At 51.5% G+C, this 22171-nt stretch overlaps 3 protein-coding genes across 3 annotated transcripts; 1 reads left to right on the top strand and 2 right to left on the bottom strand.

Moving 5' to 3' along the window:
- The first annotated feature begins 1545 nt into the window (after positions 1-1545).
- On the top strand, positions 1546-4041 carry LGALS1 (galectin 1). Its single transcript, XM_032779144.2, has 3 exons — positions 1546-1664; positions 3331-3502; positions 3817-4041. The coding sequence occupies exons 1-3, from the start codon at positions 1603-1605 to the stop codon at positions 3961-3963; spliced, it is 381 nt and encodes a 126-aa protein (XP_032635035.2). The 5' UTR covers positions 1546-1602; the 3' UTR covers positions 3964-4041.
- Positions 4042-7779: 3738 nt separating this feature from the next.
- On the bottom strand, positions 7780-8867 carry LOC116824097 (urotensin-2 receptor-like). Its single transcript, XM_032779143.2, has one exon. The coding sequence runs from the start codon at positions 8865-8867 to the stop codon at positions 7785-7787; it is 1083 nt and encodes a 360-aa protein (XP_032635034.1). The 3' UTR covers positions 7780-7784.
- Positions 8868-11500: 2633 nt separating this feature from the next.
- Positions 11501-21920, bottom strand: LOC116824107 (arf-GAP with dual PH domain-containing protein 1-like). Its single transcript, XM_032779160.2, has 11 exons — positions 21273-21920; positions 19956-20086; positions 18901-18992; positions 18735-18817; positions 18116-18228; positions 17226-17372; positions 16757-16840; positions 15663-15725; positions 13832-13903; positions 12837-13068; positions 11501-12714 (listed from the first exon to the last, which is right to left on the bottom strand). Exons 1-11 carry the CDS (start codon positions 21361-21363, stop codon positions 12686-12688), a joined length of 1137 nt encoding a protein of 378 aa, XP_032635051.1. The 5' UTR covers positions 21364-21920; the 3' UTR covers positions 11501-12685.
- Between the last annotated feature and the right edge of the window lie 251 nt (positions 21921-22171).

Raw genomic sequence — 22171 nt, 5'->3', positions numbered from 1 at the left:
AGGGAGTTGCTTGAAGATGCTAATACCAGAGTGGTTGTTGTACCTACTGGTCTTCCCCTTCCTACCTTAGGGGGATAACTAGGAAATACCCACTCTCTCTCCTGTCTTTTCCCGAGAATGGTGGGAGGAGGAATGATTTTAGACAGTGCAGCCCAGATGCATAGATTGTGTCTGGGGACTCTGTTCCAGATAGTTAGTATTGTTTGCTCATTGGCTGCTGGGGGCAGAGAGGGGTGTGGGGCTGGGATCCTGGGTATGTTGGAAGCTGCAAAATGAATCCATAGCTAGGAAGCTGGGCCTGGGAGTGGGTGAAATGCCTGAGCCACAGTGAAAGTGCCTTGCAGTCCTAATCTGAACCCTGTGGCACCATGTGGTTCTAGAATGGGTGTGGGCAGGGGTGGTTCTCGGTATTTTGCCTCCCCAAGCACGCCAGGCAGGCTGCCTTCGGTGGCTTCCCTGCAGGAGGTCCCCGGTCCAGCGGATTCGGCAGTATGCCTGCGGGAGGTCTGCCGCAGCTGCGGGACCAACGGACCGTCTGTAGGCATGCGCCAAAGGCAACCTGCCTGCCGCTCCCCATGATTTGCCACCCCAGACACGCGCTTGGCATGCTGGTGCCTGGAGCTGCCCATGGGTGTGGGTACGACTCTTTCTTGCTGAGGCTCTGGTCACTGGCAGGTTGCCCTCTTTCTTCTGCTTCCCTAGTGGTGCAGAGGAAGAAGAGCAGTTCAGAGAAACTCTAGGCTGGTAGAAAGTTGCTGATCTACGAGCATTGGGAAACTGGGTGGGGCAGAGGGGTTCTGGCCACAGAGCAGGGCTAGCACAGTCAGCGGTTACCTCATGTTCAGATCTGGTGGAGCAGTTCTGAAGGAGTGAGTTCAGTTGCACATGCCCACCTCAATCCTAGCTCTGAGGTTGCAACAAGGAGCCCAGTTAATACCATTTGGGTCACCCGGGGGATGCAGACAACCATTCAGACCACCCCACCATACAAACACACACTTCACAGTAGCTATCCTGGGGCAAAAGCTTCAGATGCTACCAATCCACAATGGGGCTGCAACCAGTGGTAGGAATCTGAGCTCATACCTAACCAAAGGGGCTTCCACTCCAATGCACCTAGGTTGGTGTGTGAAGACTTGGGAGCTGCTAAGTGAGGGGGAGAAAGGGGGAGTGTGGCCGGAGCTGTCTTGCATATGGGGTGTGTAGTCAGTCTTAGATTTCAGGAGCCATTTAGGACTCATGTTTGTGGAGGGAAGCCAGGTGGGGTAAGATTTCCTTCTTGTAGAATAAGTTAATTTCTGTAGGGGAAGCAGTGAATGTCCCAACTGTTATAGGTCATTCCTAGTGGGTGTAGTCTTTTGGCACTCCTCCTTGGGTGTGTGGGGTGGTGGATCCTGTCTCTCACTGCCTGAAATGATGTGCCAACACCTTCTCCTGTCCCCAGCACTTGTCCCCAAAAAGCTCAGTCTCTCACTTTCGTACTTATGCCCCGTTTCGTACTACAGGCTGGGTAGGGTGCAGGAGGGGCGCAGCTAACAGAGCCAGAACTCTTAGGATTAACATGTCCCTCTCTGGATTCCTCAGGGAATAGTTTGTACCAACATGGGTGTCAAGGCTGGAAAGCGCATTGGTGTGAAGGGTGAAATCGCTGCAGGTGCCAAGAAGTAAGTCATGCTGGGGGGCCGGGGGGGATGGGTAGAGGGGGAATGTACAGAGGGGTCTAGGGAACATGGCAGGACCTTTTTGACTATGGGGTGGAGGGAAGGATTCCCCCTTGCTGTGGGAGAGGAGAGTGGCTTTGAAAGGGTTAATGCCTAAAGCAGCACTTTCCAGTGCGTCACTACCTAACATACATGGAGGCAATCTCCCCCCTCCCCCTTCTGCCGAGAGGATAAGTAGAACCAGATGTAAGTCCACCAGTCCCCTCCCCTAGTAACAACGACATCCCCTGTAGTGCAGAGAACGGAAATGGAGTAGCTCAGTGTGAAGAACGGAGGTGGCTGCCCTTGGGGTGTGGTGAGCAGGCAGGTGGGGCTTTTGGTTGGAGGAGGGCAACTGGATCTGCAGGAGCTCCTCCAGCTGCACACCTGTGGTGCAGCTCTGCCAGGCAGAGGCAGCCTTGATAGAGTTGGTGCCTAGACGTACCTGTGGGGTCTCCACCCAGCAAAATAAAAAAACACAACCCACTAATGCTGTTGCCAGAGCCCTGGTCTCCACACTCAGGTTTGTGCTACAGGGCTAAAAATAGCCATATAGATGGCTCAGGCTCTGAAACCCACTCTCCTCCCTGGGCTTCATAGCCTGAGATCCAGCCTGAGCTAGAATATCTACATGGCGATCTTTCTACACCGTAGCATGACCCCAAGTCTCTAGACTAGGGTGACCAGACAGCAAGTGTGAAATATCGAGACAGGAGACAGGAGGTAATAGGAACCTATATAAGAAAGACCTAAAAATTGGGACTGTCCCTGTAAAATTGAGACATCTGGTCACCCTATTCTAGACCCGGGCTCTGAGATTCACTGCTTTGGTTTGTTCTGGGTTTTTTTGGCTGTCTAGACGTACTCTCTGAGGGCCTCTACTCTCTCCAGCATGTCTGGCCACCAAAGCCCAGCGAGTCTGTGTCCCCTTTGTATATGGCTGGCAGGGCTCTCCTGCCTTGTGGGAGGGGAGTTTGGCTCCCGCCCTGGGAACAGACTGGCATTCCAAGGAGCAACATGTCCCAACTCTCCCATTCCCTTTGAAGTGTGATAGCATCTCACACAGCCTTCTGTGCTGCCTCTCCCTAAACAGTCCACTCTTGTCTGCATGACTGAGAGCCCCAAGGGAGGGAGGAGCCCATAAAGAAGAATGGCTTTTCCCCTGGAAGATCCTGTGGGATGAGATGTGCTTATTGCCTCTGTGGTGGAAGATGGCAGCTGTTTAACAGGGAACAGCAACAATTACTCATTTAGGATAGGAAGGGAAGAATGTAGCATCCAGTTGAAACCCCAGGGGGACTTCAGGGTGCAGAATGCAATTCTCCAAGCTGGTCAGGGCTAATGCCCCACCCTTCCTCTTCTGAAAATTGCTGTGCACCCAAGTATCAAGGGCCTCTGTCTCTAGCCAAAAGACCGCACCCTGCTGGGGCAGTGCCTCAGAGGAAAGAGCACCCCCTACTCACTCCTCAATTCCTCCTTTCTTGAAGGGCCCCTATACAAATTCTGACCTGGTGCTGGTCAGATTGAGGTGACCCCCAAGGCCACAGACGTAAGAGTGTATGGTGCTGCTGCAGTCTGAGGTGCCATGCATGAGGCTGCCAGTGTCTCACTTATTTCTTCTATCTTGCAGCTTTGTGCTGAACCTAGGGAAAGACCAAGCCAACGTAGTGCTGCATTTCAATCCACGGTTTGATGCTCATGGGGATGTGAGGACCATCGTGTGCAACTCCATGGACAAAGGGGAGTGGGGTGCTGAGCAGAGAGAATCAGTCTTCCCCTTCCAGGAGGGCACCAATGTGGAGGTGAGGCCTGGAATGACCTGGATCTGGGTGGTGTTCCTGTGCATGGGACACTCAGCTGTGTCCCTGAAAGGGAGGGCTGAAGTATTACACAGAGAGGGCACAGTCTAAGAAGTTGGGCAGGACCCTGTCTGGGCAGGAGACCACACCCACCTTCCACATATCCATGCTGGTTAGGCAGAGTCCTGACAACCAGTAAGTAGCTGCTCCAGCCCCATGCTCTAGCTTAAAGATCCTGCTACTTGGGCAGGGCAGGAGGAGAAGATGGGTATCTAGCAGACACTGGCAGACATGTCCTCTGTGTTCCTCCCTTGCAGATCTTCATCACTCATGACCCAAGTAATCTAACAATTGCTTTGCCAAACAACCATCAGTTCAAGTTCCCTAACCGGTTGGGTCTCCAGGTCATCGACTTCTTGAATGCAGAAGGTGACTTCACAATCAAATCCATCCAGTTGGAATAACTCCCCACTCCTCACACTTCAAAGGGATATTTAAAAGGAAACACAATAAACACCACTGAATTTGGTCTACTGAACCAACTAGCTTTTTCTTGTCTCCTGTATTTCCTACAGCACTGCACATCCATTCCTGGGTCTGTCACTTCCTTCTGTCAGATCTGATGGCACCTTATGTAGCTGAGTGGGATTGGGCCAGCTTTTGGCTTGTTGTCCAATAGGCTGTCTGGGGACACTGGAGGGTGGACTTCCTGAAGGACCAGGATAATGTGACCAAAATATCAATAACAAAGTAACTGTATAGCAGGGTGGCTGTGCCTCGCACTAATGAATGCAAGAGCAGGTCTTTGCTCTACTTAGCTTATTGCACTAAAAAAAATATTTAATATCAGGATCTAGCTTCACACTCGTTCAGACTGAGAGGAGTCTGGTAAATGTGTCTAGCCCTGACTCTACATATCACTAAACACTGCAGAACTGCTCAAGAGGCCTAAGACCTTGACTAGAATAACAGTGGTTGCTCCCATGTCAACACTGAATGTGTACAGAGTTGTATAGAGGCACAGGAGTGGGGTGTACTAAGTTGTCTCACTTCTACCTACATTCATTGGTGAAGGCCCATCTCACTACCACAACACCAACTGTTCTGTCTCCTAGAGCTGCTAGCCATCCTGAAGTAGCACCAGTATAACACTGACAGACCCTGGTTGGTGGCAGGTAGGATCGAACCGGGGATTTCTGGAGCTTAGTGCATGAGCCTCTACTGCATGAGCTAAAAGCCAACTGGCTACTAGCTAAGGCTGTAGAGCAGACTCATTTTCTCTCTCTCTGGTCTCAGGGCCGCTAGATGGGACAGAACACCATAGCCAGAGGTGTGTGGGTTCCACTAGGAGCACTGCAGTACTTCTTTGCCAGCCATACTCTCAAAGATAATTGACCTATTATCTCTGCTTCATGTGCACCGTGCCTATGCTACAGACTGCACTAGGGTTTCCCTCTACTAATTTACTTTGAATTCCAAGCATGAAATCTATGTGGCACTTAGGGCTTGTACACACTACCACGTATGCCAATATAGCTTTGTTGTTCAGGGGTGTGAATAAACCACCTGAGCAATGTTAGTTACTGACCTCAGTGCCAGTGTGGACAGTGCTATGTCATCAGGAGAGCTTCTCCCGCTGACAACTGCTGCCACTCATGGAGGTGGTTTTATTATGCTGACCAGAGAGCTCTCGCCTGGTGGCTGGAGATTCTTCACCAGGTGCACTGCACTAGTGCTGCTGTAGTGCTCTGAGTGTGGACTAGCCCTTCAATGCTTGCAGAATAATAACTATGGAGGTAGAAGCAGAGGCTAGGCTCTGCACAGACCCATCAGAGACTGTAGGTGGTAGGGGGGAAAATAGGAGCCACAACAGTGGGCTCTGCTTGTTTTGTGGCACCCATAAGAGCCAATTTCTGTGCTGCTTACTGCTTTCCTGTGTGCAGATAAAGTAATGCAGCGTGCGAGCTGGGCTACAGCATGATACTTCTACCCCTACCCACACCTTCCCAGTCCCACAGCAAAATTATACTGCCCTGTCAGCACTGAGTATGAACTGCACTCCTACTCCCAGAAGCTCAAAGCCAGGAGCTGCTGCCTATGGCAAGGCATGTAAGCTGTGCTTTGGTTATCCCTGTTAATGTGCCATTGACTGGGTGCCTCTTTCAGGCTAGTCCTGGCTCGTGTGACTCTCACTGCGCCCTCCATCTTGGGCATGTGATGATGAGGCATGTTACAAACACATGATACATTCCTCCCCCTGCTGTGGGTAAGTCAGTCTGCTGGACTGAGCCTTGCCCTGCCCTCCACCTGGTGCTACCCCCCTCCTGCTGGAGCTGTGCTGCCTCAGAAGCAAGGGTTGGCCATGGATGGGGAACAGGGAAAAGTTTCTCTATTGAAATATCTGCGGGGAAAGCCAGGGACTCTGTCCCCATATTTATGCTAATTTCTAAACAGGGCCAAACTAAGGCAATTCCCAGCCTGCTCCTGTGCCATAGCCATGCCCCTCTTGGGGGTTTTAGCAGCAGGGACCACCCACAAGAAAACTGTCTACTGGGCTAGCCAGGGGCCTGCTCTTTCAGCCAGGGAGGCTTCACCTTGCTCCCTAGACCATCACTCCCTGTCTTCAGGCAGACAGGTATCTCCAGGAGGTAGGACAGTATCACCACCTGTCTGAGCAGGTCTCTCTCTGACCCTGCCTGTGAAGAGGTGGTGTTAGCAGGGCTGGCTCTAGGCATTAGTACAGCAAGCTGGTGCTTGGGGCGGCCCATGGAAGGGGGCGGCACGTCCAGGTCTTCAGCGGCAATTTGGCGGCAGGTCCCTCAGTCCCTCTCGGAGGGAAGGACCAGCTGCTGAATTGCCACTGAAGGATGAAGCGGTGCGGTACGGCAGCAGCCAAAGTACCGCTGATCGCAGCTTTTTTTTTTTTTTTCTCTTCACCGCTTGGGATGGCAAAAATGCTGGAGCCGGCTCTGGTTGTTAGTGAGGCTCCACTTTCAGATGCTTCTGCTGAGGGTTGTGCACAGCTCTCTTCCCCCAACCCAAGCAGTGGGGCACGGATCAGCGACCTTTAGCGTAAGCCCCCTGGCAGGCTGGGATGGTTTGTTTACCTGCAGCGTCCACAGGTTCGGCTGATCGCAGCTCCCACAGGCTGTGGTTCGCCGTCCGAGGCCAATGGGGGCTGCAGGAAATGGTGCGGGCCAAGGGATGTGCTGACCGCCGCTTCCTGTGGCCCCCATTGGCCTCGGACGGTGAACCACGGCCTGTGGGATCTGCGATCGGCTGAACCTGCAGACACAGCAGGTAAACAACCCAGCCCGGCCTACCAGGGGGCTTACCCTGGCGGGCTGCATACCAAAATTTGTCAATCCCTGCAATGGGGAATTCAGTCCCTCCCCCATTAAAATGAATGGGAGCTGTTCATATTTCCCCTAGCCCTTGTTTCAGGTTATCTCATGCAAACATCAGCATGTTGGTCACCTAGAGCGCCGTTTATTTTCCTGAAAGCTGAGATTCCAGGAGCCAGGCCCCTTAGTCCAGCCTTGATGCTAAATTCAGGGCCGCCCAGAGGATTCAGGAGGCCTAGGGCAAAGCAATTTCAGGGGCCCCTTCCATAAAAAAAATTTGCAATATTATAGAATACTATATTCTCGTGGGGGCCTGGGGCAAATTGCCCCCACTTACCCCTCCCCCCAGGCAGCCCTGTCTAAATTGGGTACTGCTGGAAATGACTCTGCAGTCTAATCTCCTCAGAGCCTGCTGTGACTCATTGCTAGCCAGAGTTTGCTAGGGCTCAGCCTGTTGCCAGAGTGGAGACAGCAGGCTTCCCTGCTAGAGGCACTAACAGCACATGTGTCTGTGCCCCTGTTTGGAATCAGCAGCTGGGCACCCTGCTCACTTTTTGGTGAGAGGCGTCAGACGTGTGTGTCAGAAGGGGAGGAAGCTTAGGGTTGAATTCCCTTTCTCCCACCAGCAGAGAGCCAAATAAAGAGCCAAGAGGATTAGCATTCAGAGGAGCGTCTTTCTTGGAGAGTACTAAGGGCTAGTAGAAGGTTAAGTGAGTGGGAGGGCTGGGGGCTATAAAGGACAGTGAATGAGCAGGGGCTCTGAGACACTTGGGAAGGAGAAGGCGCCAGGCAGAGACCATCAGTGCTGCTCGGTAAGAGAACAGGAGACACTGCAGGTAAGTACAGAAGGCAGAGCTGGAGATGTATTTAATATTCCTTGGGAGACTACTAAGCATCAGCAGAGAGTTGCATTAAGTCCTGACTGCAGCTGTTTATGGAGTTTAATTGCCAGAGGTTCCTCCCTGCCTTCCTTTCCCAAGCCCCCTGCCTAGTAGTGCCTTGGAGGTCATGGGCATGCCTTCTGCTTGGACACTACCCTGCTTCTCCATCAGGTCGAGGACCTGCTCCCCTGCCTGCCTCTCCCTGCTATAGGCCAGGTGCTCGCGGTAGTTCCAGGTGAGCAGAGTGTAGAGGAACGGGTTGATGCAGCTGTTGCCGTAGGTCAGGCAGGTCACTCCAAAGTTGAGGTATGCCTGGGTGGTAGGGCTGAGCCCCAGGCCCTCACTCCAGTACAGCTTAGCGAGCTGCCAGGCCCAGAAGGGTACAAAGCAGACCCAGTAGGCTGCGATGATGCTGAAGATCCTGGAGAACAGCTTCTGCTTCAAGGCCAGGTGTGTGACCCATGGCTGCATGGCCGCCACTGAGGTCCAGTAGGCTCTGGCAAGGCGGCCGTACAGGAAGCTTAGGATCAAGCCAGGAGCTAGAATGCTGGTGGTGAAGAGCACCATGAAATAAATGCGGAAGGCCTCGGGCGTCCAGGTGGGGAAGCAGATCCGCTTGTTGTGGCTGCTGCTGTCCCGCAGTTGGATCATGACCATCATAGGCACAGTCAGCAGCAGCGAGAGGAGCCAGAGGCCCAGGCTGGTGAGTTTGCGGCAGCTGTTCCCGGCCTGCCTGGCCCTCAGTGGCCTGGTCACTGCCCAGTACCTCTCCAGGCTCATGGCTGTCAGCAGGAAGATGCTGGCATGCATGGTGAGGAGGTCTAGGCTGAGCAAGAGTCTGCAGCCCACATCCCCAAAGAACCAGTCCTGGGCAAAGTATGTGCATACCACAAAGGGGATGGTGGAGAGGTAGAGTAGGTCAGCCAGGGCCAGGTTGACCACATAGACACACAGGGAACCAGCTGAGCGGCCAGACACACCTCTGGATATCACCACTAGTGTGTAGACATTCCCTGTCATCCCAAAAAGGCACATGATTGTCAGGATGGTGCCCAAGAGCCCAGTAAGTGGGCTATCCTCTTCTAGGTTAGTACCATCATCCGAGAAATTACCACACTGAGCTTCCTCTCCCACCCCTGCCATCACTGGCCCAGGGTCACAACACACGTTCTGGTAACGAGAGAAACTACAGCATGCACTGCCAGAGATGCATTTCCCCTTGGTGTGTGGTACTCTTGTAGACTCAGTGTGGGGACAGCTGGGGAAGGAAGGAGTGAGAAGAGACTTTGGCTGACCTGACACCAAAACATTCATGGAGAGTCTATTTTTCACACCAAACAATACAGCTCATTAGGTTGTCCCAATCCTTTACAAGCCCAGCTCAGCAGGATTCCTTACCAGTTGTCAGCCCCAAGGAGTTGAGAAGAGGCGTATGCGTTCAGATCCAGGGTAGCCAAATACCCTTCCATGTACCGGGAGGTGCCTTCGGCTCTCTTCATCTCCTTCTCCCCTCCATAGTGTTCACTGGCCCTTGGAGACCAACAGAAATTCCTCTTCAGTGGGCAAGTAATTTATTTCTTCCGGATCTCTTCTTCCTCTCAGCTCAGAGAAAACCACAGGAAAATTGTCAAAAACTATCCCATCATCCCCTCCGGGTGGAGAAACGTGTCTAACTCACAGCTTAACACCCAAGTGTCAAAGCTGTCAGAGTTTGTACTGGGCTCTTAGCCACTAGGTGAGGAATTACATTCGATTTCTCCCCCTTCTCCACCCACTTTCAGATCTTTCTCCTTTCCTTTCCTCCTCTTGCTACTTCTTTCACTCCTTTTAAGGAGGCTTTAGACGTAGGATGACACTCCTACTCTGTTGGCTGGCTGAGAGCGTCAGGGAAAGTCATTGCATCCCAGAGTCAGACTAGAAATGCCAGGGTCAGTGTTGGAAATGTGTTAACAGGGAACAAGTTGTCAGGGCAGCCAACACACTGCTTTTCTGCCCCTAACCTGGAAGGGGATGGGAAAAGAGACCTATGTGCTGCTTCCTTCTCCAAGGGGGTCCTGGGTGGACTGGACACACTGTGGAGTGGCATTTGGGGTTGAATCAATGCAGTAGTGCTTTGCATTGTAAAGCCCCACATATGCCCCATCAATAGTCATACACTAGTGCAAGATTTCCCACCGCTGCTGACGGGGCTGCAGTCCACCACTTGTCCCACTGTCAATAGCACTTCAAGGGGTGTGAGCACCACTCCAAGACACCCAAGGGCTGGTATCTTTAGACCCCCAAAGTGTGATACCCTGTCCCCTACCCTTCAACCAGGTGTACCTACAATGGAGTGTTTGCATCACTGCCCCCTAGTGGAATATGACGGACCTGCCTTTCTAGAGAGTAACTTCCCTTTGCTAGCTGAGCTACTGGAGCTGCTCCTTCCTTTATCTATGGGATGAACTGGATTGTGCTTGTCCACACACTCTACATCTTACTGACCTTCCCACATCCATCCCTTTTGCCCAGACATGTGCCATGTTAGCTATCCACTTGGGGACAGCCATACTTTGAGGCCGGGGTTACATAAGCAAAGCCTATGTTTGGATAGTATAGGCCTACATGTAACCCAGAGTTATCAAATGTACCATTGTGTGTATACTGGGGAGCCTTCTTGGGAGCCTCCTGATCCACTGGATTCCATCCTCAGTATTGTTGCTTGTCTGTGCTATAGCCAAATCCCCCTGATTGTATCCAGTTATTGGCAGTATTGCAAGGATTAGAGTGTACGACAGCAGGCGGGGGATGCAGTCTGTACAGGGTCTATAATGCCCTCAACGCTGTAGCATCTGAGTGCCGTCCCAGGATTCACTAAGCACTATGACCAATATGTGTCCCATTTGGTGCATTCTCTCGCACTCATCCTCTCCCCAGGGGGAGAATTAAGTGTGCAGTGGAGTGTTTTGGTTTGGTAAGGTTTTGTTTTGGGGTGGGGAGCGGGGGGGGGCGGTGTTGTTCTTTTTAATGTACACACTGCTCTGTTTTTATTGGAGAAGGCAGGGCAAAGAAATGCACCTTGCACTTACAGAGGAAGGGGTGAGGTTTGTGTTGGTCCTTAGTTCCTGGGGGAGTTCATGCCACAATCTCAAACCAGCCCCTGAGAGAGCTCTGGCTCCTGCACAGATGAGTTTTACCCTCATGGAAGAAAGTGCCATAGCGCCAGGGGAGCAAGGCGGTCAACCACCGTCTTCATCCCTGAATGTGAGGTGATCTCCCGTCAGAAGATGGAAAGTCCCTTAGATCATGGTGGTTCCAGGCCAAAAGGCAGAAAGGGATCCCCCCAACAGGGGCAGAGAAAGAAAGTGAAGCTGGCTACATTCATTCTTTGTAAGGTGTAACTTGAGGCTGATGGAAATAGTCATGGCCCTCTCTGCTCACTGTAGAAAAATACAGACTGCCTCCTTTATTTTGCTATCATGTTATCTTCTTTCCTACAAGAATGAGTCCTTTGGGTTAACTTTTAACAGAACAGGAGTTCACCTAACCAACAATAAACTAAAATGAAATTTTTTTATTCATTTCTTTCTGAGCTTATTATATTACTGAGTGCACCATTAACTCCAGTTAGCCCCTGTTAATAGACGCTATGTACATACACATGCTGCTTGTGTCATAAACCATGGAGACATCAGAAGGGGTTGAACCTGCAACTTCCAGGATCCAAAACACAGGTCTTGCCTGCCTGAGCTAATGAAGAACTCCTTTAACTATGTATAAGTAGAAGGTTGTTATACTGTTGGGGCCAGGCACTAACAGGAGAACATGAACCCACATGCCAATCCAGTATATTGCACTTCTATGGGGGCAGTGTGGCCTAATGGATAGAACATTGAACTAGAAATCAGGAGACCTGGGTTCTGTTTTCAGCTCTGTCATAGTCTGCTGGGTGACCTTGAGCAAGTTACTTCACCTCCCTGTGCCTTAGTTTCTCCATCTGTAAACTGGGGATAATGATACTTGTCCCTTTGTAAAGTGCTTTGGGGTCTATTGCTAAAAAGCACTAGATAAGAGCTCAGTAGTATTATCATGGAACATACACAACTGTTAAAATGTACAGCTCAGAATGAAAACAGTCTCAGCCTTTGCCATACTGCCGATAGTCATATAGTGTCTTCCCCATACCCATATCAGTGATTCTCTAATTTATATATGCATATACACACCAGTTCTTTAATCTTTGCAGTAAAGTTTTGGAGGAAGGTTGCCTGTGAATATGTGACTTGATAGTTGTTGAGTTGGGTTATTGTGTGCAGCTGGCTTGGTCAATGAAAAAGAAGGTGCCAGCCCTGGCTGTAGAACTAATTTTCTACACATCCTTCCTGGATTTATGGTGGTAAAATGTCAAACATTATCATATTTCCAGAAAAATTCAATTCTCCCTAAGCAACTGAGAAGCCGTTTCATTGTAATGTTATAATTGCTTCTAGACTACGCTCTCTGCCAGAGCTGCACTCCACCCTGCAAACCACCCACGTTGAATGAGTGCTTAACTGTTTGTTTCCACTTTTATGGTAGCTTTCCCTTTTCCAGTAAGGTGCGATAACGGAAGTTTAAAAGACAACACCCCCTCCCCAACCCTTCACCACTCCTGGTACTCAAACCTTCAAAGCCTGATTGGATGACAGACCCTTCCAGTCTCCAGTTAAATCACAACATTGCTTACGAGTGGTCTCAGTGACTGGTTGCTTTGAGTGTTCAGTCTTGAAATGTGTCTTCCATTTAAAGGGGTACAGCCCGATTCCCCCCCTCACCGCCCGCAACAAAGGGAGGTTGGTTGATCTGTTTAAGAAAAAGTGCTCCAAACCATGAGGTACTGGGAGAGTGTAGATTTTCTGGTGCACCACTCCTCTTCTCTCCCATAGCACCCTCCCAAAGGGCTAAGGCAGAGTAGAGTTGCAGTCCAGCTCTCCAGGGGGTTCCTAAGAGCTGAGCTTGAAGTAGGCTTCAACTGTAGGGAAGGCAAATAGAGGATATATCAGAGCAGGGAGACAGGCCAGCCTCAGTTCTCTCTGTTATGAGGCTGGTGGGCGGGCGCAGGAGGAGAGAAGTGAGCACCATCCTGGCACTTACTTGCATACTCCTGGGGAGTCATGGGCTGTTCAACGACCCAAGTGAAGGCCGCGATCCAGTCCTGCTGGTCGCATTCTGTCTCGCAGGTAAAGAGATATTCCCGGTCAGGGGTAACAATGGTGAGGCCATACTGCCAGGAGAAGCCGCCCTGAGCCCCTGCTGGCAGCCCTTGCTTGACGCTGTATCCATGCTCCCTACTCCCCACGAACACTTCGCCTTTAGCAAATGCATCCTACGCAGCAGGAGAGAAAGGCAGATGTGTCATGGGGAGAGATTCGCAGGCATCCAAACAGACATGGTCCCAGCAGTACCTGAGCTAGGGGAGTTTGGAAGACGGGGCAGAGTAGATGAGTGCTGAAGGTCTAAGGAGGGGTGACAACAAACGGGATAAAGGGAACTGGTGGTTCAGAACCCCAGAGGAGTTATACAGAGGAAGCAACTAAGAGGGGATGGGATTTGGGAAGTGGGAGGTGGGGATGAGCAATGATCTTTGGAACAAGAGACCAAAGAATATGGCGGGAGGAACTGGAGGCTCTAGAAGGGCATTAAGGGGGATTACGCAGAGGGTGGCTGGATAAGAAGGTCTCCTGTCCCCTTCCTACTATTTTGAGATAGCGTCACTTCCACAATATCGCTGTTATAACCCAGTTCCCATTGCTCGCAGAACTGATGCAAGCACAGGGCTTGGAATGACTGGGTGGTGAGGGAGAGAAGTGTGTGGAATCGGGAGGCCAAGCATCTGTTGATGGGCATTTGGGGAGTTGTGTCTCGCCTCCACCCCACTAGGGAAAGGGACCCTTTGGCTGTTCCCTGCCCCAGAGCACAGCATAATAGAGCTGGATGCAGTCCAAGTTCTGACTTACCAATAGGGTGACAAGATGTCCTGATTTTATAGGGACAGTCCCAATTTTGGGGTCTTTTTTTTATATAGGCTCCTATTACCCCCCACTGCCTGTCCCGATTTTTCACACTTGCTGTCTGGTCACACCACTTACCAACGGATCTTTGAAGTACATGAGTCTGCGGCGATCCAGTGTGAACCAGCGCTTCCTGAAGGCCTCTCTCTGCTGTGGAGGTGAAGAGGGGACATTTATAGGAGGAGAGTGCCCTCTGCAGGGGAGAGAGGGGAATTGCTACCGCATTTCATTTAAATCCGGGCTTCATCTAGACCAGGGGTCGGCAACCTTTCGGAAGAGGTGTGCTGAGTCTTCATTTATTCACTCTAATTTAAGGTTTCACATGCCAGTAATACATTTTAATGTTTTTAAAAAGTCTCTTTCTATGTCTATAATATATAACTAAACTATTGTTGTATGTAAAGAAAATAAGGTTTTTAAAATGTTTAAGCAGCAAAGAATCCTAACTAACACGGCTACCCCTCTGATACTAAAATGTTTAAGAAGCTTCATTTAAAATTAAATTAAAATGCAGAGCCCTCTGGACTGGTGGCCAGGACCCAGGGTCGGCTCTATGTATTTTGCCTCTCCAAGCACAGCATTCAGGTGGCTTTTAGCAGCACGCCTGCGGGAGGTCTGCCGGTCCCGCGCCTTCAGCGTACCTGCCACCAAAACACGGCCAAATGCTGCCTGACTGCTGCCCTCACTGCGGCCAGCAGGCCGCCCCCGCTGCTTGCTGCCCCAGGCATGCACTTGGTGTGCTGGTGCCTGGAGCTGCCCCTGCCAGGACCTGGGCAGTGTGACAAAGGACACGTGCCATAGGTTGCCTACCCCTGATCTACACATGGGGTGGGCAAACTTTTTGGCCTGAGGGCCACATCGGGTTTTGTAAATTGTATGGAGGGCCAGTTAGGAGAGGGGGTCGTGGCCCAGCCTCCACCTCCTATCCGCCCCTCCTGGGACTCCTGCCCCATCCAACCCCCCTGTTCCCTGCCGACCCCCCAGGACCCCTGCCCCATCCACAGCACCCATCCCCTGTCCCCTGACCATCCTTGACCCGTGTCCCTTGTTATGCCCTCCCGCGGACCCCATGCCTTCCTGACTGCCCCCCCCCAGGACCTCTGCCCCCATTCAACCCCTTGTCCCCCCGACTGCCCCGAGCACCATCCACACCCCTGCCCCCTGACCACCACCCAAACTCCCCTGCCTTCTGTCCAACCCCCCTGCTCTGTGTCCCCTTACCACCCTGCCTGGAGCCGGTGGCCCAGCTGCCCCAGGAGCTCACAGCCCTGCTGCCCAGAGCATTGTGCCTGCGGCGGAGCAAGCGAGCTGAGGCTGTGGAGAAGGGGGAACAGTGGGGGAGGGGCCAGAGCTAGCTTCCCGGGACAGGAGCTCGGGGGCCAGACAGGACGGTGCCGAGGGCTGGATGTGGCCCGTGGGCCATAGTTTGCTCAACTCTGATCTAGACACACAAACTGGGCTCAAAATCCCTGCCCTGGAGGGAGCCCACTTCTGCTAAGGTGAGAAGGGGATTCAGTACCCATGTTCTTTCAATCCTGAGTGTCTCCACCAACATACAGACTTCTCACCCAAAGGGCCCCTGAGCTTAGGTGACAGGGAAGGTCAGTCTCCAAGGTCCACATGCATGCACGTACATACACTTAATAAACCCACTCTTGTGGGATGAGTGAGAAATTCACTCCATGTTCATCTAATTTTGCATCTCCTCATTGCCACCCTCACTGTTCCCCAATGAGACCCCGGTTGTGCCCTAGCTGAGGCACAGAGCAGCATTGCCACGGATCTTTGACAAGTCTGGGGATATGAAGACAAACATGAGAATGCTAAAATGAACCCGGGCAGGTCAGAAACCCTAGCGCCTCTATGGCAACTCCCCCTCAATTAGATTCCTTGTGCCATCCCATCTTACCCTGGGACCAGTCTTCTCCATGTACCCCTCCTTCAGGAATTTCTGCATTAGTCGGCTTTTGATCTGCATAAAAGGAGAATGGTACATCCCAGCACACCTTTCACTTTAGCTGGTTCTTCTTGTTCACTCCCTCCCTCTCACTCTGCTCTCAGCGCTCCAGCTCCTCTCTTCTCCCTCCTTCTCATGATCTTAATCCCCTTCTAAGTTCCATCTGCTAATGTCACCTTCCCTGCTTTGTCGGGGAGAGGGCTGTCTCCATGGGATATGTCAGAGAGCAGCTCTTCTCTGCCCATCTCAGGCCCCTCTAACTGCACCACTGTTAGCTTGGCATTCTAAGTTCCCTCTAAGCTGTGCAGCCGCGCAGCAGGCTATCAAGGGCCACACAGGCACACAGCAGGGAGAGGTGTCTCTCTGCTGGCCCCAGAGCTGCCACCATAGGGAGAAGCATGTCTCCCCCAGCCCCGGCCCTAGAGCTGCCATGGCCGGAAAGAAGCACTCTCCCCCAGCTCTGGGTTGCTGTAGCGAGAGAGAGCTGGGGGGAGTCCTCTTTCCCCACCACAGCCCTGAGGCAGCCTGCACCCCAAACCCCTCCTCCCTGTCCCCACCCCAGAGCCCCAACCCTCTGCCCTAGCCGTGAGCCCCTTCCCACATCCCAAACCCCTCATCCCCAGCCCAGAGCCTGCATCCTCAGGCACAGCCATCACTGCCTCCGCCCCGCACTCCAATCCTCTGCCCTAACCCTGAGTCCCCTCCCGCATCCCAAACCCCTCATCCCCGGCCCCACACTACAGCCCACACTCCCAGCCAGAGCCCTCATCTCCACACACACCCCAACCCCCGCCCCAGCTCTGAGCCGCCTCCCACACTCTGAACCCCTCGGCCTCACCCCTGCCACACATCACTTCCATATTGGTGCACATAGCAAAATTCATTCCACACATGGATGTAAAAAATTAGAGGGAACATTAGCCAAGTCACAATAGTGAGTTCTTCCTCAGAGGACTCTAAGAGAACAGATAAATTCCTCTATCTGGGTGGTGTTAGATACGGATACCAGCAGGGTAGCTGGTTATTACTCTCAGGTGATCTCTTACCTCATTGTCACTGGCCACAGGAAATGCCACCTTCAGGTAATGAACCTGCACTGCACGTATCGCATTGAACCAGTCCACTATCTCCTGGGGAGGGAAGCAGCACAGGAGAGAGAGCTTCAGAGTGACCAGTGCTGACCCACCCAATCCACCCCTCCAAACAGCATCTTGGGAATATGTAAGAGCACCTCCATGGCCCACACTCTCACAGCATTCCTCCATTTCCTCCCAAAAGCCTATATACCAGTCTCTACAGTGGCTCCTAAATTATACAGCAACTCATCCCCCAGCCAATCCTCCTGCCCCTTTCCTCCAATGATAACTGCCTGCCCTCCCCCCGCACACACACATGCAGCACTCCCACAACAGTTAGTACAGTGATTCTGCCAGCATTTTCCTACACCATTCCTTCCAGCACCTGCTACTGCTGAAGGCTGGGATTGCTGGCTGGGGCTAGGACAGGCCCCCATACCTTTCCATCCTCATGGTAGAGGAAGATATTGCGGGTCTTGTTGTCCTTGAGGTAGCTGATCTGCAGGCCATTGGGGTTCTTGATCTTCACTGGCTGGAATGTGGCATTGATGGTGTCAATTTTAATATTTATTTTGGGCTCTTTTGCCTGAGAAAGGAAATGGAATCGTGAGATCTGGCCCTAAAGATACAGATGGAATAGAAACCATTGGCTAGAGACTGAGGGTATGGCTACACTTGAAATTTCGAAGCGCTGTGTGAGTGTGGTCGGAGCGCCAGCGCTGGGAGAGAGCTCTCCCAGCGCTGCATGTAAACCACATCCTCTACGGGTGTAGTGTGCAGTGCTGGGAGCCGTACTCCCAGCGCTGCGGCACTGATTTCACTGAGGCTTTATAGCGCTGTATCTTGCAGCGCTCAGGGGGGTGTTTTTTCACACCCCTGAGCGCAAAAGTTGCAGCGCTGTAAAGTGCCAGTGTAGCCATACCCTGAGAGGCACTGACAAGGCAAGCAGAGAGGAGTGCTCAGGGCAGGGAGAGTGAAAAGGCTTTCCTAGCACCAGCAGAGAGAGTGTGTCAGAGGTTTGGACGCATTGACTGTGAAGGGGAGAAAAGTAATGTGTCCATGGCACGAGATAGGGGCTTTCTCCCCAACTTGGGCTGTGCTGGCAGCACCAAGGGAGAATCCCTCTGGGAATGTAGTGAATGGAAATTATCTCCCTTTTACCAGTAAGGGACGCTGTGTCTCAGTGTGGGGGACTCTGAGGGTGCAAGAGGAGTCCTCAGGACTGTGTGGGGAGAATAGAAATGTCTCCCTGGCACCAGCAGGGGGCACTCTCCCCAGGTTGAGATGCACTGAAAGGCAGGAGCTGTCCTTCAAGTAGACTATACTCACCTCTGGTTTGGCAAAATACTTGAGACACCCATCTCGCTCAGACAAGAGAAACTTGCGGGGTAAGAACTGCCCGTTATCCCGGCCCCGTTTCCATAGGATCCCTTCCTTCAGCCCTAGGAACAGAGAGGCCAGTCTGTGTGAGAGAGCTTGCTCTCTGCATGTACACCTCAGCCTCCCAACCTGCCATACTTATAGACACTTGGCAGTGATCCAGAGCTCTGCCTGCTTCGTTCTGCACTCCCTCGGGTGCAGGAGTTTGCTTTGCTGCACTGACAGGAGAACTTCATCCATGACCACTGTGGTTATTGTGAGTGGGATGGAGGAAGACAAGTGATTCCTTAGCCTGGGGCCCTGGCCAGACCAGCACATCTGTGCGAGCTGGGATAGTGGTGCTGTGAGCTTCCTTGTGGCAGTGCCCAGCCAAGATGCCAGCACCATGAGCTTTCTCAAAATAATGTCCTGTAAGTACAAGTCAGCATGTGAGCTCCTTCACAGTAGCGCTGACAGGGCCAGCAGAGATGTCAGTGCTGCAAGCTTTCTCATGATAGTGCCCTGTCAACACCCAGCCCAGGGCTGGGACAGTATAAATGTGAGGGATAAATCCATGCCATGCTCTTACCATTGGAATACGGCAGCTGTCTCCCTGGCTCAGTGAATTCCTTGCGTTCATACTTGGCCCGTATCCACTGCTCTCTCAGGACTCTGTGGAGTGACACAATGTGGGGCTTAGTGACAGACTGAAGGATCCCAGAAGTGATCGCTCTCTCTTAAGTAATTATTCTTACTGGCAGTCAGCGTGGGTTGGCTGGTAATAGTAAATGGGGATGTGAGCCTCGTATGTGGCTTTAGCCACTGCGTTCCCATGCTGCTCCAGGAACTGCAAAATAAGACAAGAGAGTCAGCGCCTTCCCTTTGATGCAAATTTCACTGTGGGCCTTTCCCATCCCCCACAGGCAGGGTGTAGCCATCTAAGCAGATTCCCTTTCCCAACCACTGAAATGTCCCTGGATGAGTGACTACACAAGGGTCAGTGTCTATCAAGTCTCAAAGGCCTGGTCCGACATAGAGACTTACATCGATTGTACTGAACCCAATGTAATTATCCCAAAAGTGGTTAACATGGGGGCAATGCACATACACTTGCAATGGCTACATTTTTTTAGTGCTCTTGCTGTTCCATCCCATGTACTATGGCCGCAGCAAAGCCTTTTGGGAACATATCCCAGAGTTCTCAGCTCCTCTCCAAAGAGTGGTGCTGTACGGATGATTTTGCATGACTGTCTGGGAGTCCTGGTGAGTGCTCAGGGGAACAGTGGGCGGAGAAGTCAAGCTCCCATAGGTCCAGCACTATTTGGAAGCTTTTCCCAAAGTGCCGGAGAGTCTTCCAAGGTGGAGGTGGAAGAGGTGTCATGCTTGGACTATTGAGTCCTGCGCAACACATAGGGCCTGATCTCCAGGTGGGGAATCAGTTGTGTGCAGCAAAGGGGACCTTGTGTCTTGTCAGGGTATGTTTCAAGCAGACTTCCACCCTAGTCATAAAATAACATGGCGTAGGAATAATGCAGAACCACTGCTTTCACTCTGCTCACCAAAGGGTAAGTGCATCGTCCATCAGCTTTGGGGAGGGATGGGTTGGGGGGAATCCTCTCCACTGTGGTATTAAAACCCTACTACTAGCAAAGAGGCTAGTTATGAAATGAAAGTGAATGTCCAACAGCATGACTCAAAAGGCCTGATCATGTGGTTTCACTTTCCCAGGATCCAGGAAATTGAGTGTTATGGACAAAGAACCCCGACTTGAGTTGCACTGCAACAGGGATGCAGGTAGGAAGACTCTCACCTGCACCTGGGCCTCGTCCCAGTGGTCCATCCTCAAGGATTTAACTTTGCTAATGTTAGGGATATTGCGGTGGATCCCTGAGCAGCTCAGGCAGATAAAGACACCCAAAGTATGAGATGCCCAGTCAGGATCTGAGGGTAAATTAAAAGGGGATCAGTGGCAGGTACTCAAGGGAGATATGCCATGACTGAGAAATGTGCTGTCAAGGCTCCCAGGGAAATAGATGAGGAGGGCTGTATAACCTCAATTTCATGTGAGCTGAGTTAGTCACCTGCTGGGGAATAAACACCAGCTAATAAAATACATTACTATCATTCTATCCTTCCTGCTGTTCCAAGTAGTAGGATAATGATCTTATATCTATATTGTGCCTTTTAATTTGAATGATCTGCAAAAAATATACGGACTCTCTCTTTCTCTCTCTCTCAGAATCAGCCACCCAATACAGAAATGCAGCCACCTCTGGGGTGGAATAGGGCAGCTATTTAACAATGCACAGCAACACACCTCACTGTTCAACACAAGAAGTGAAGAACAACACTGAACTCAATTGAAATGAGTAGGAATTTAGGATGGTAAAATGTGATTGATTACCAAAAATTGAATTTAGGGCTAACGCCCTCATTTTGCTGAAAGTGCCATGGGGTCTTTTAACATTCCTCCAGGATTAGGACCTTGGATTTCTATTCCTTTCAAAAGATAGCACTTCCAGTAGAACAATATCTCCATGGCAGGACATTGATTCAGTGCTGGCTCCAAGGATGGCTTTCTGAATCACTCACACCACTTTTTGCAGCATATGCAATTCCTTTAGAAGCTTCTCTGTCAAGTCCTGACCGGGCCTGACCCCAAATAATTACTCAGATCTGACATGACAGCAGCCCAAGGTGGCGTGGTTGCAAAATCTCCCCATCTTTCTGCTCTTCAAGCGGTGGATGTCCCTGTTCTTCCTCCACTGCGCACAGTAGGATCTCTTCTGCCCAGGTACCATCTCCACACACACAAAACAAATCCCTGCACCTAGTGTCCAGCTAGGTCAATGACTCTCCCACTATACCTTCTCCTCTTTGGAGGAGAAACTCCTCCAGACAGCCCATATCAAACCACCACAACCTGACATACTGCTCCCCCAAGGCTAGACAGTTTCTGACGCCTACTCCTCAGCTTCCTCCCCAAAACTGGCTACTCCAGCTGCCCCTCCTGTGGAACTCCCTCCCCAACACCAAGCTCCAATATGGACCCATCTCTGCTAAGTGTCCCCTTCTCTCCGCTGCAGCCTCTTCTCCCACCCTTGTTACTGAGACCCCAGAGACTCACCTGGCTTCCCACAGTCTGCGCACAAGGCATTCTCAGCTCTCCTCCACACCTCTTTTAGGGCTTTCATATTCTTGTCATCCTTTTCAGTCATTGTCTCCAATAGTTGCCCTTGGGTAGGGCAGGGCCAGGAAGGCAGCTACCTGTGATCAAGCCCACTGACTCGCCCAAGGGAGAAGGGGCTTGGGGCAGGGGATCAATAGGGTTAATAAAATTGGAGAGCAAACTCTATGGATTGACAGAGTGCAGCAGAGGGAAAGAGACAGAGATGTATGCAGGTTGAGCAGGAGGAGAAGGCCGACTGTGTGGGCGTGAAGGGAAGTGCAGCAATTAACCACAGAACTGGTTTTTCCGCATTCTGTTGGTAAAAGGACAAGCTCCAGGAAAAGAACAGAAGCAGCAGGCAAATTGCTAAAGCCAACACAGCCATGGCTCAGAGGCGACACCCAGTGTCAGGAATAATGGCCACCAGGCCACCTCATAATTAATAGTGTGCCAGGGTTCATCAGAGGATCTCAAAGCACTTTATAAGCATTACTAAAGCCTCGCAAGCTCCCTGAAAAGTAAATATTATCCCCATTTTACAGATGGGGACAGTGAGGCCGAGACAGGTTAAGTGGCTTGCCTGAGGTCATACAACCAGTCAGTGGCAAAGATGCCCACGCCCCTGCTGTTACCACCAAACCACACCATCTACATAGCGATTGGATATTTGAGGGGGTCCTGCAGCTTGTCTTGAGGCACGCTGACGTGGCTGAAAACAACCACAGCACCCACCATGTAACTATCAGAACAGCCTGTGTCCTGCTCCCACCAACATGGACTAAACTGCGTTTCCTTTAAAGGAAGTCTGGAGATTTGTTGTATGGACTGATGGAAGAGAAACGGTAAGAACGTGTGAC

This window comes from Chelonoidis abingdonii, chromosome 1 (assembly GCF_003597395.2).
Source record: "Chelonoidis abingdonii isolate Lonesome George chromosome 1, CheloAbing_2.0, whole genome shotgun sequence".
NCBI lineage: Eukaryota > Metazoa > Chordata > Testudines > Testudinidae > Chelonoidis > Chelonoidis abingdonii.
Note: the sequence above shows the minus strand (reverse complement) of the source record. Positions and strands in the feature narration are given on the sequence as shown.

What these genes read in the sequence shown, in the direction of transcription:
- LGALS1 (XM_032779144.2), top strand. Translation starts at nt 1,603, where the DNA reads ATGGGTGTCAAGGCTGGAAAGCGCATTGGTGTGAAGGGTGAAATCGCT. An exon ending in ATCGCTGCAGGTGCCAAGAA is followed by an intron (nt 1,665 to 3,330) that starts GTAAGTCATGCT and finishes TCTATCTTGCAG; the next exon opens with CTTTGTGCTGAACCTAGGGA. An exon ending in AGGAGGGCACCAATGTGGAG is followed by an intron (nt 3,503 to 3,816) that starts GTGAGGCCTGGA and finishes CCTCCCTTGCAG; the next exon opens with ATCTTCATCACTCATGACCC.
- LOC116824097 (XM_032779143.2), bottom strand. Translation starts at nt 8,867, where the DNA reads ATGGCAGGGGTGGGAGAGGAAGCTCAGTGTGGTAATTTCTCGGATGAT.
- LOC116824107 (XM_032779160.2), bottom strand. Translation starts at nt 21,363, where the DNA reads ATGACTGAAAAGGATGACAAGAATATGAAAGCCCTAAAAGAGGTGTGG. An exon ending in CGCAGACTGTGGGAAGCCAG is followed by an intron (nt 20,087 to 21,272) that starts GTGAGTCTCTGG and finishes ATTTACCCTCAG; the next exon opens with ATCCTGACTGGGCATCTCAT. An exon ending in GGGACGAGGCCCAGGTGCAG is followed by an intron (nt 18,993 to 19,955) that starts GTGAGAGTCTTC and finishes CTTATTTTGCAG; the next exon opens with TTCCTGGAGCAGCATGGGAA.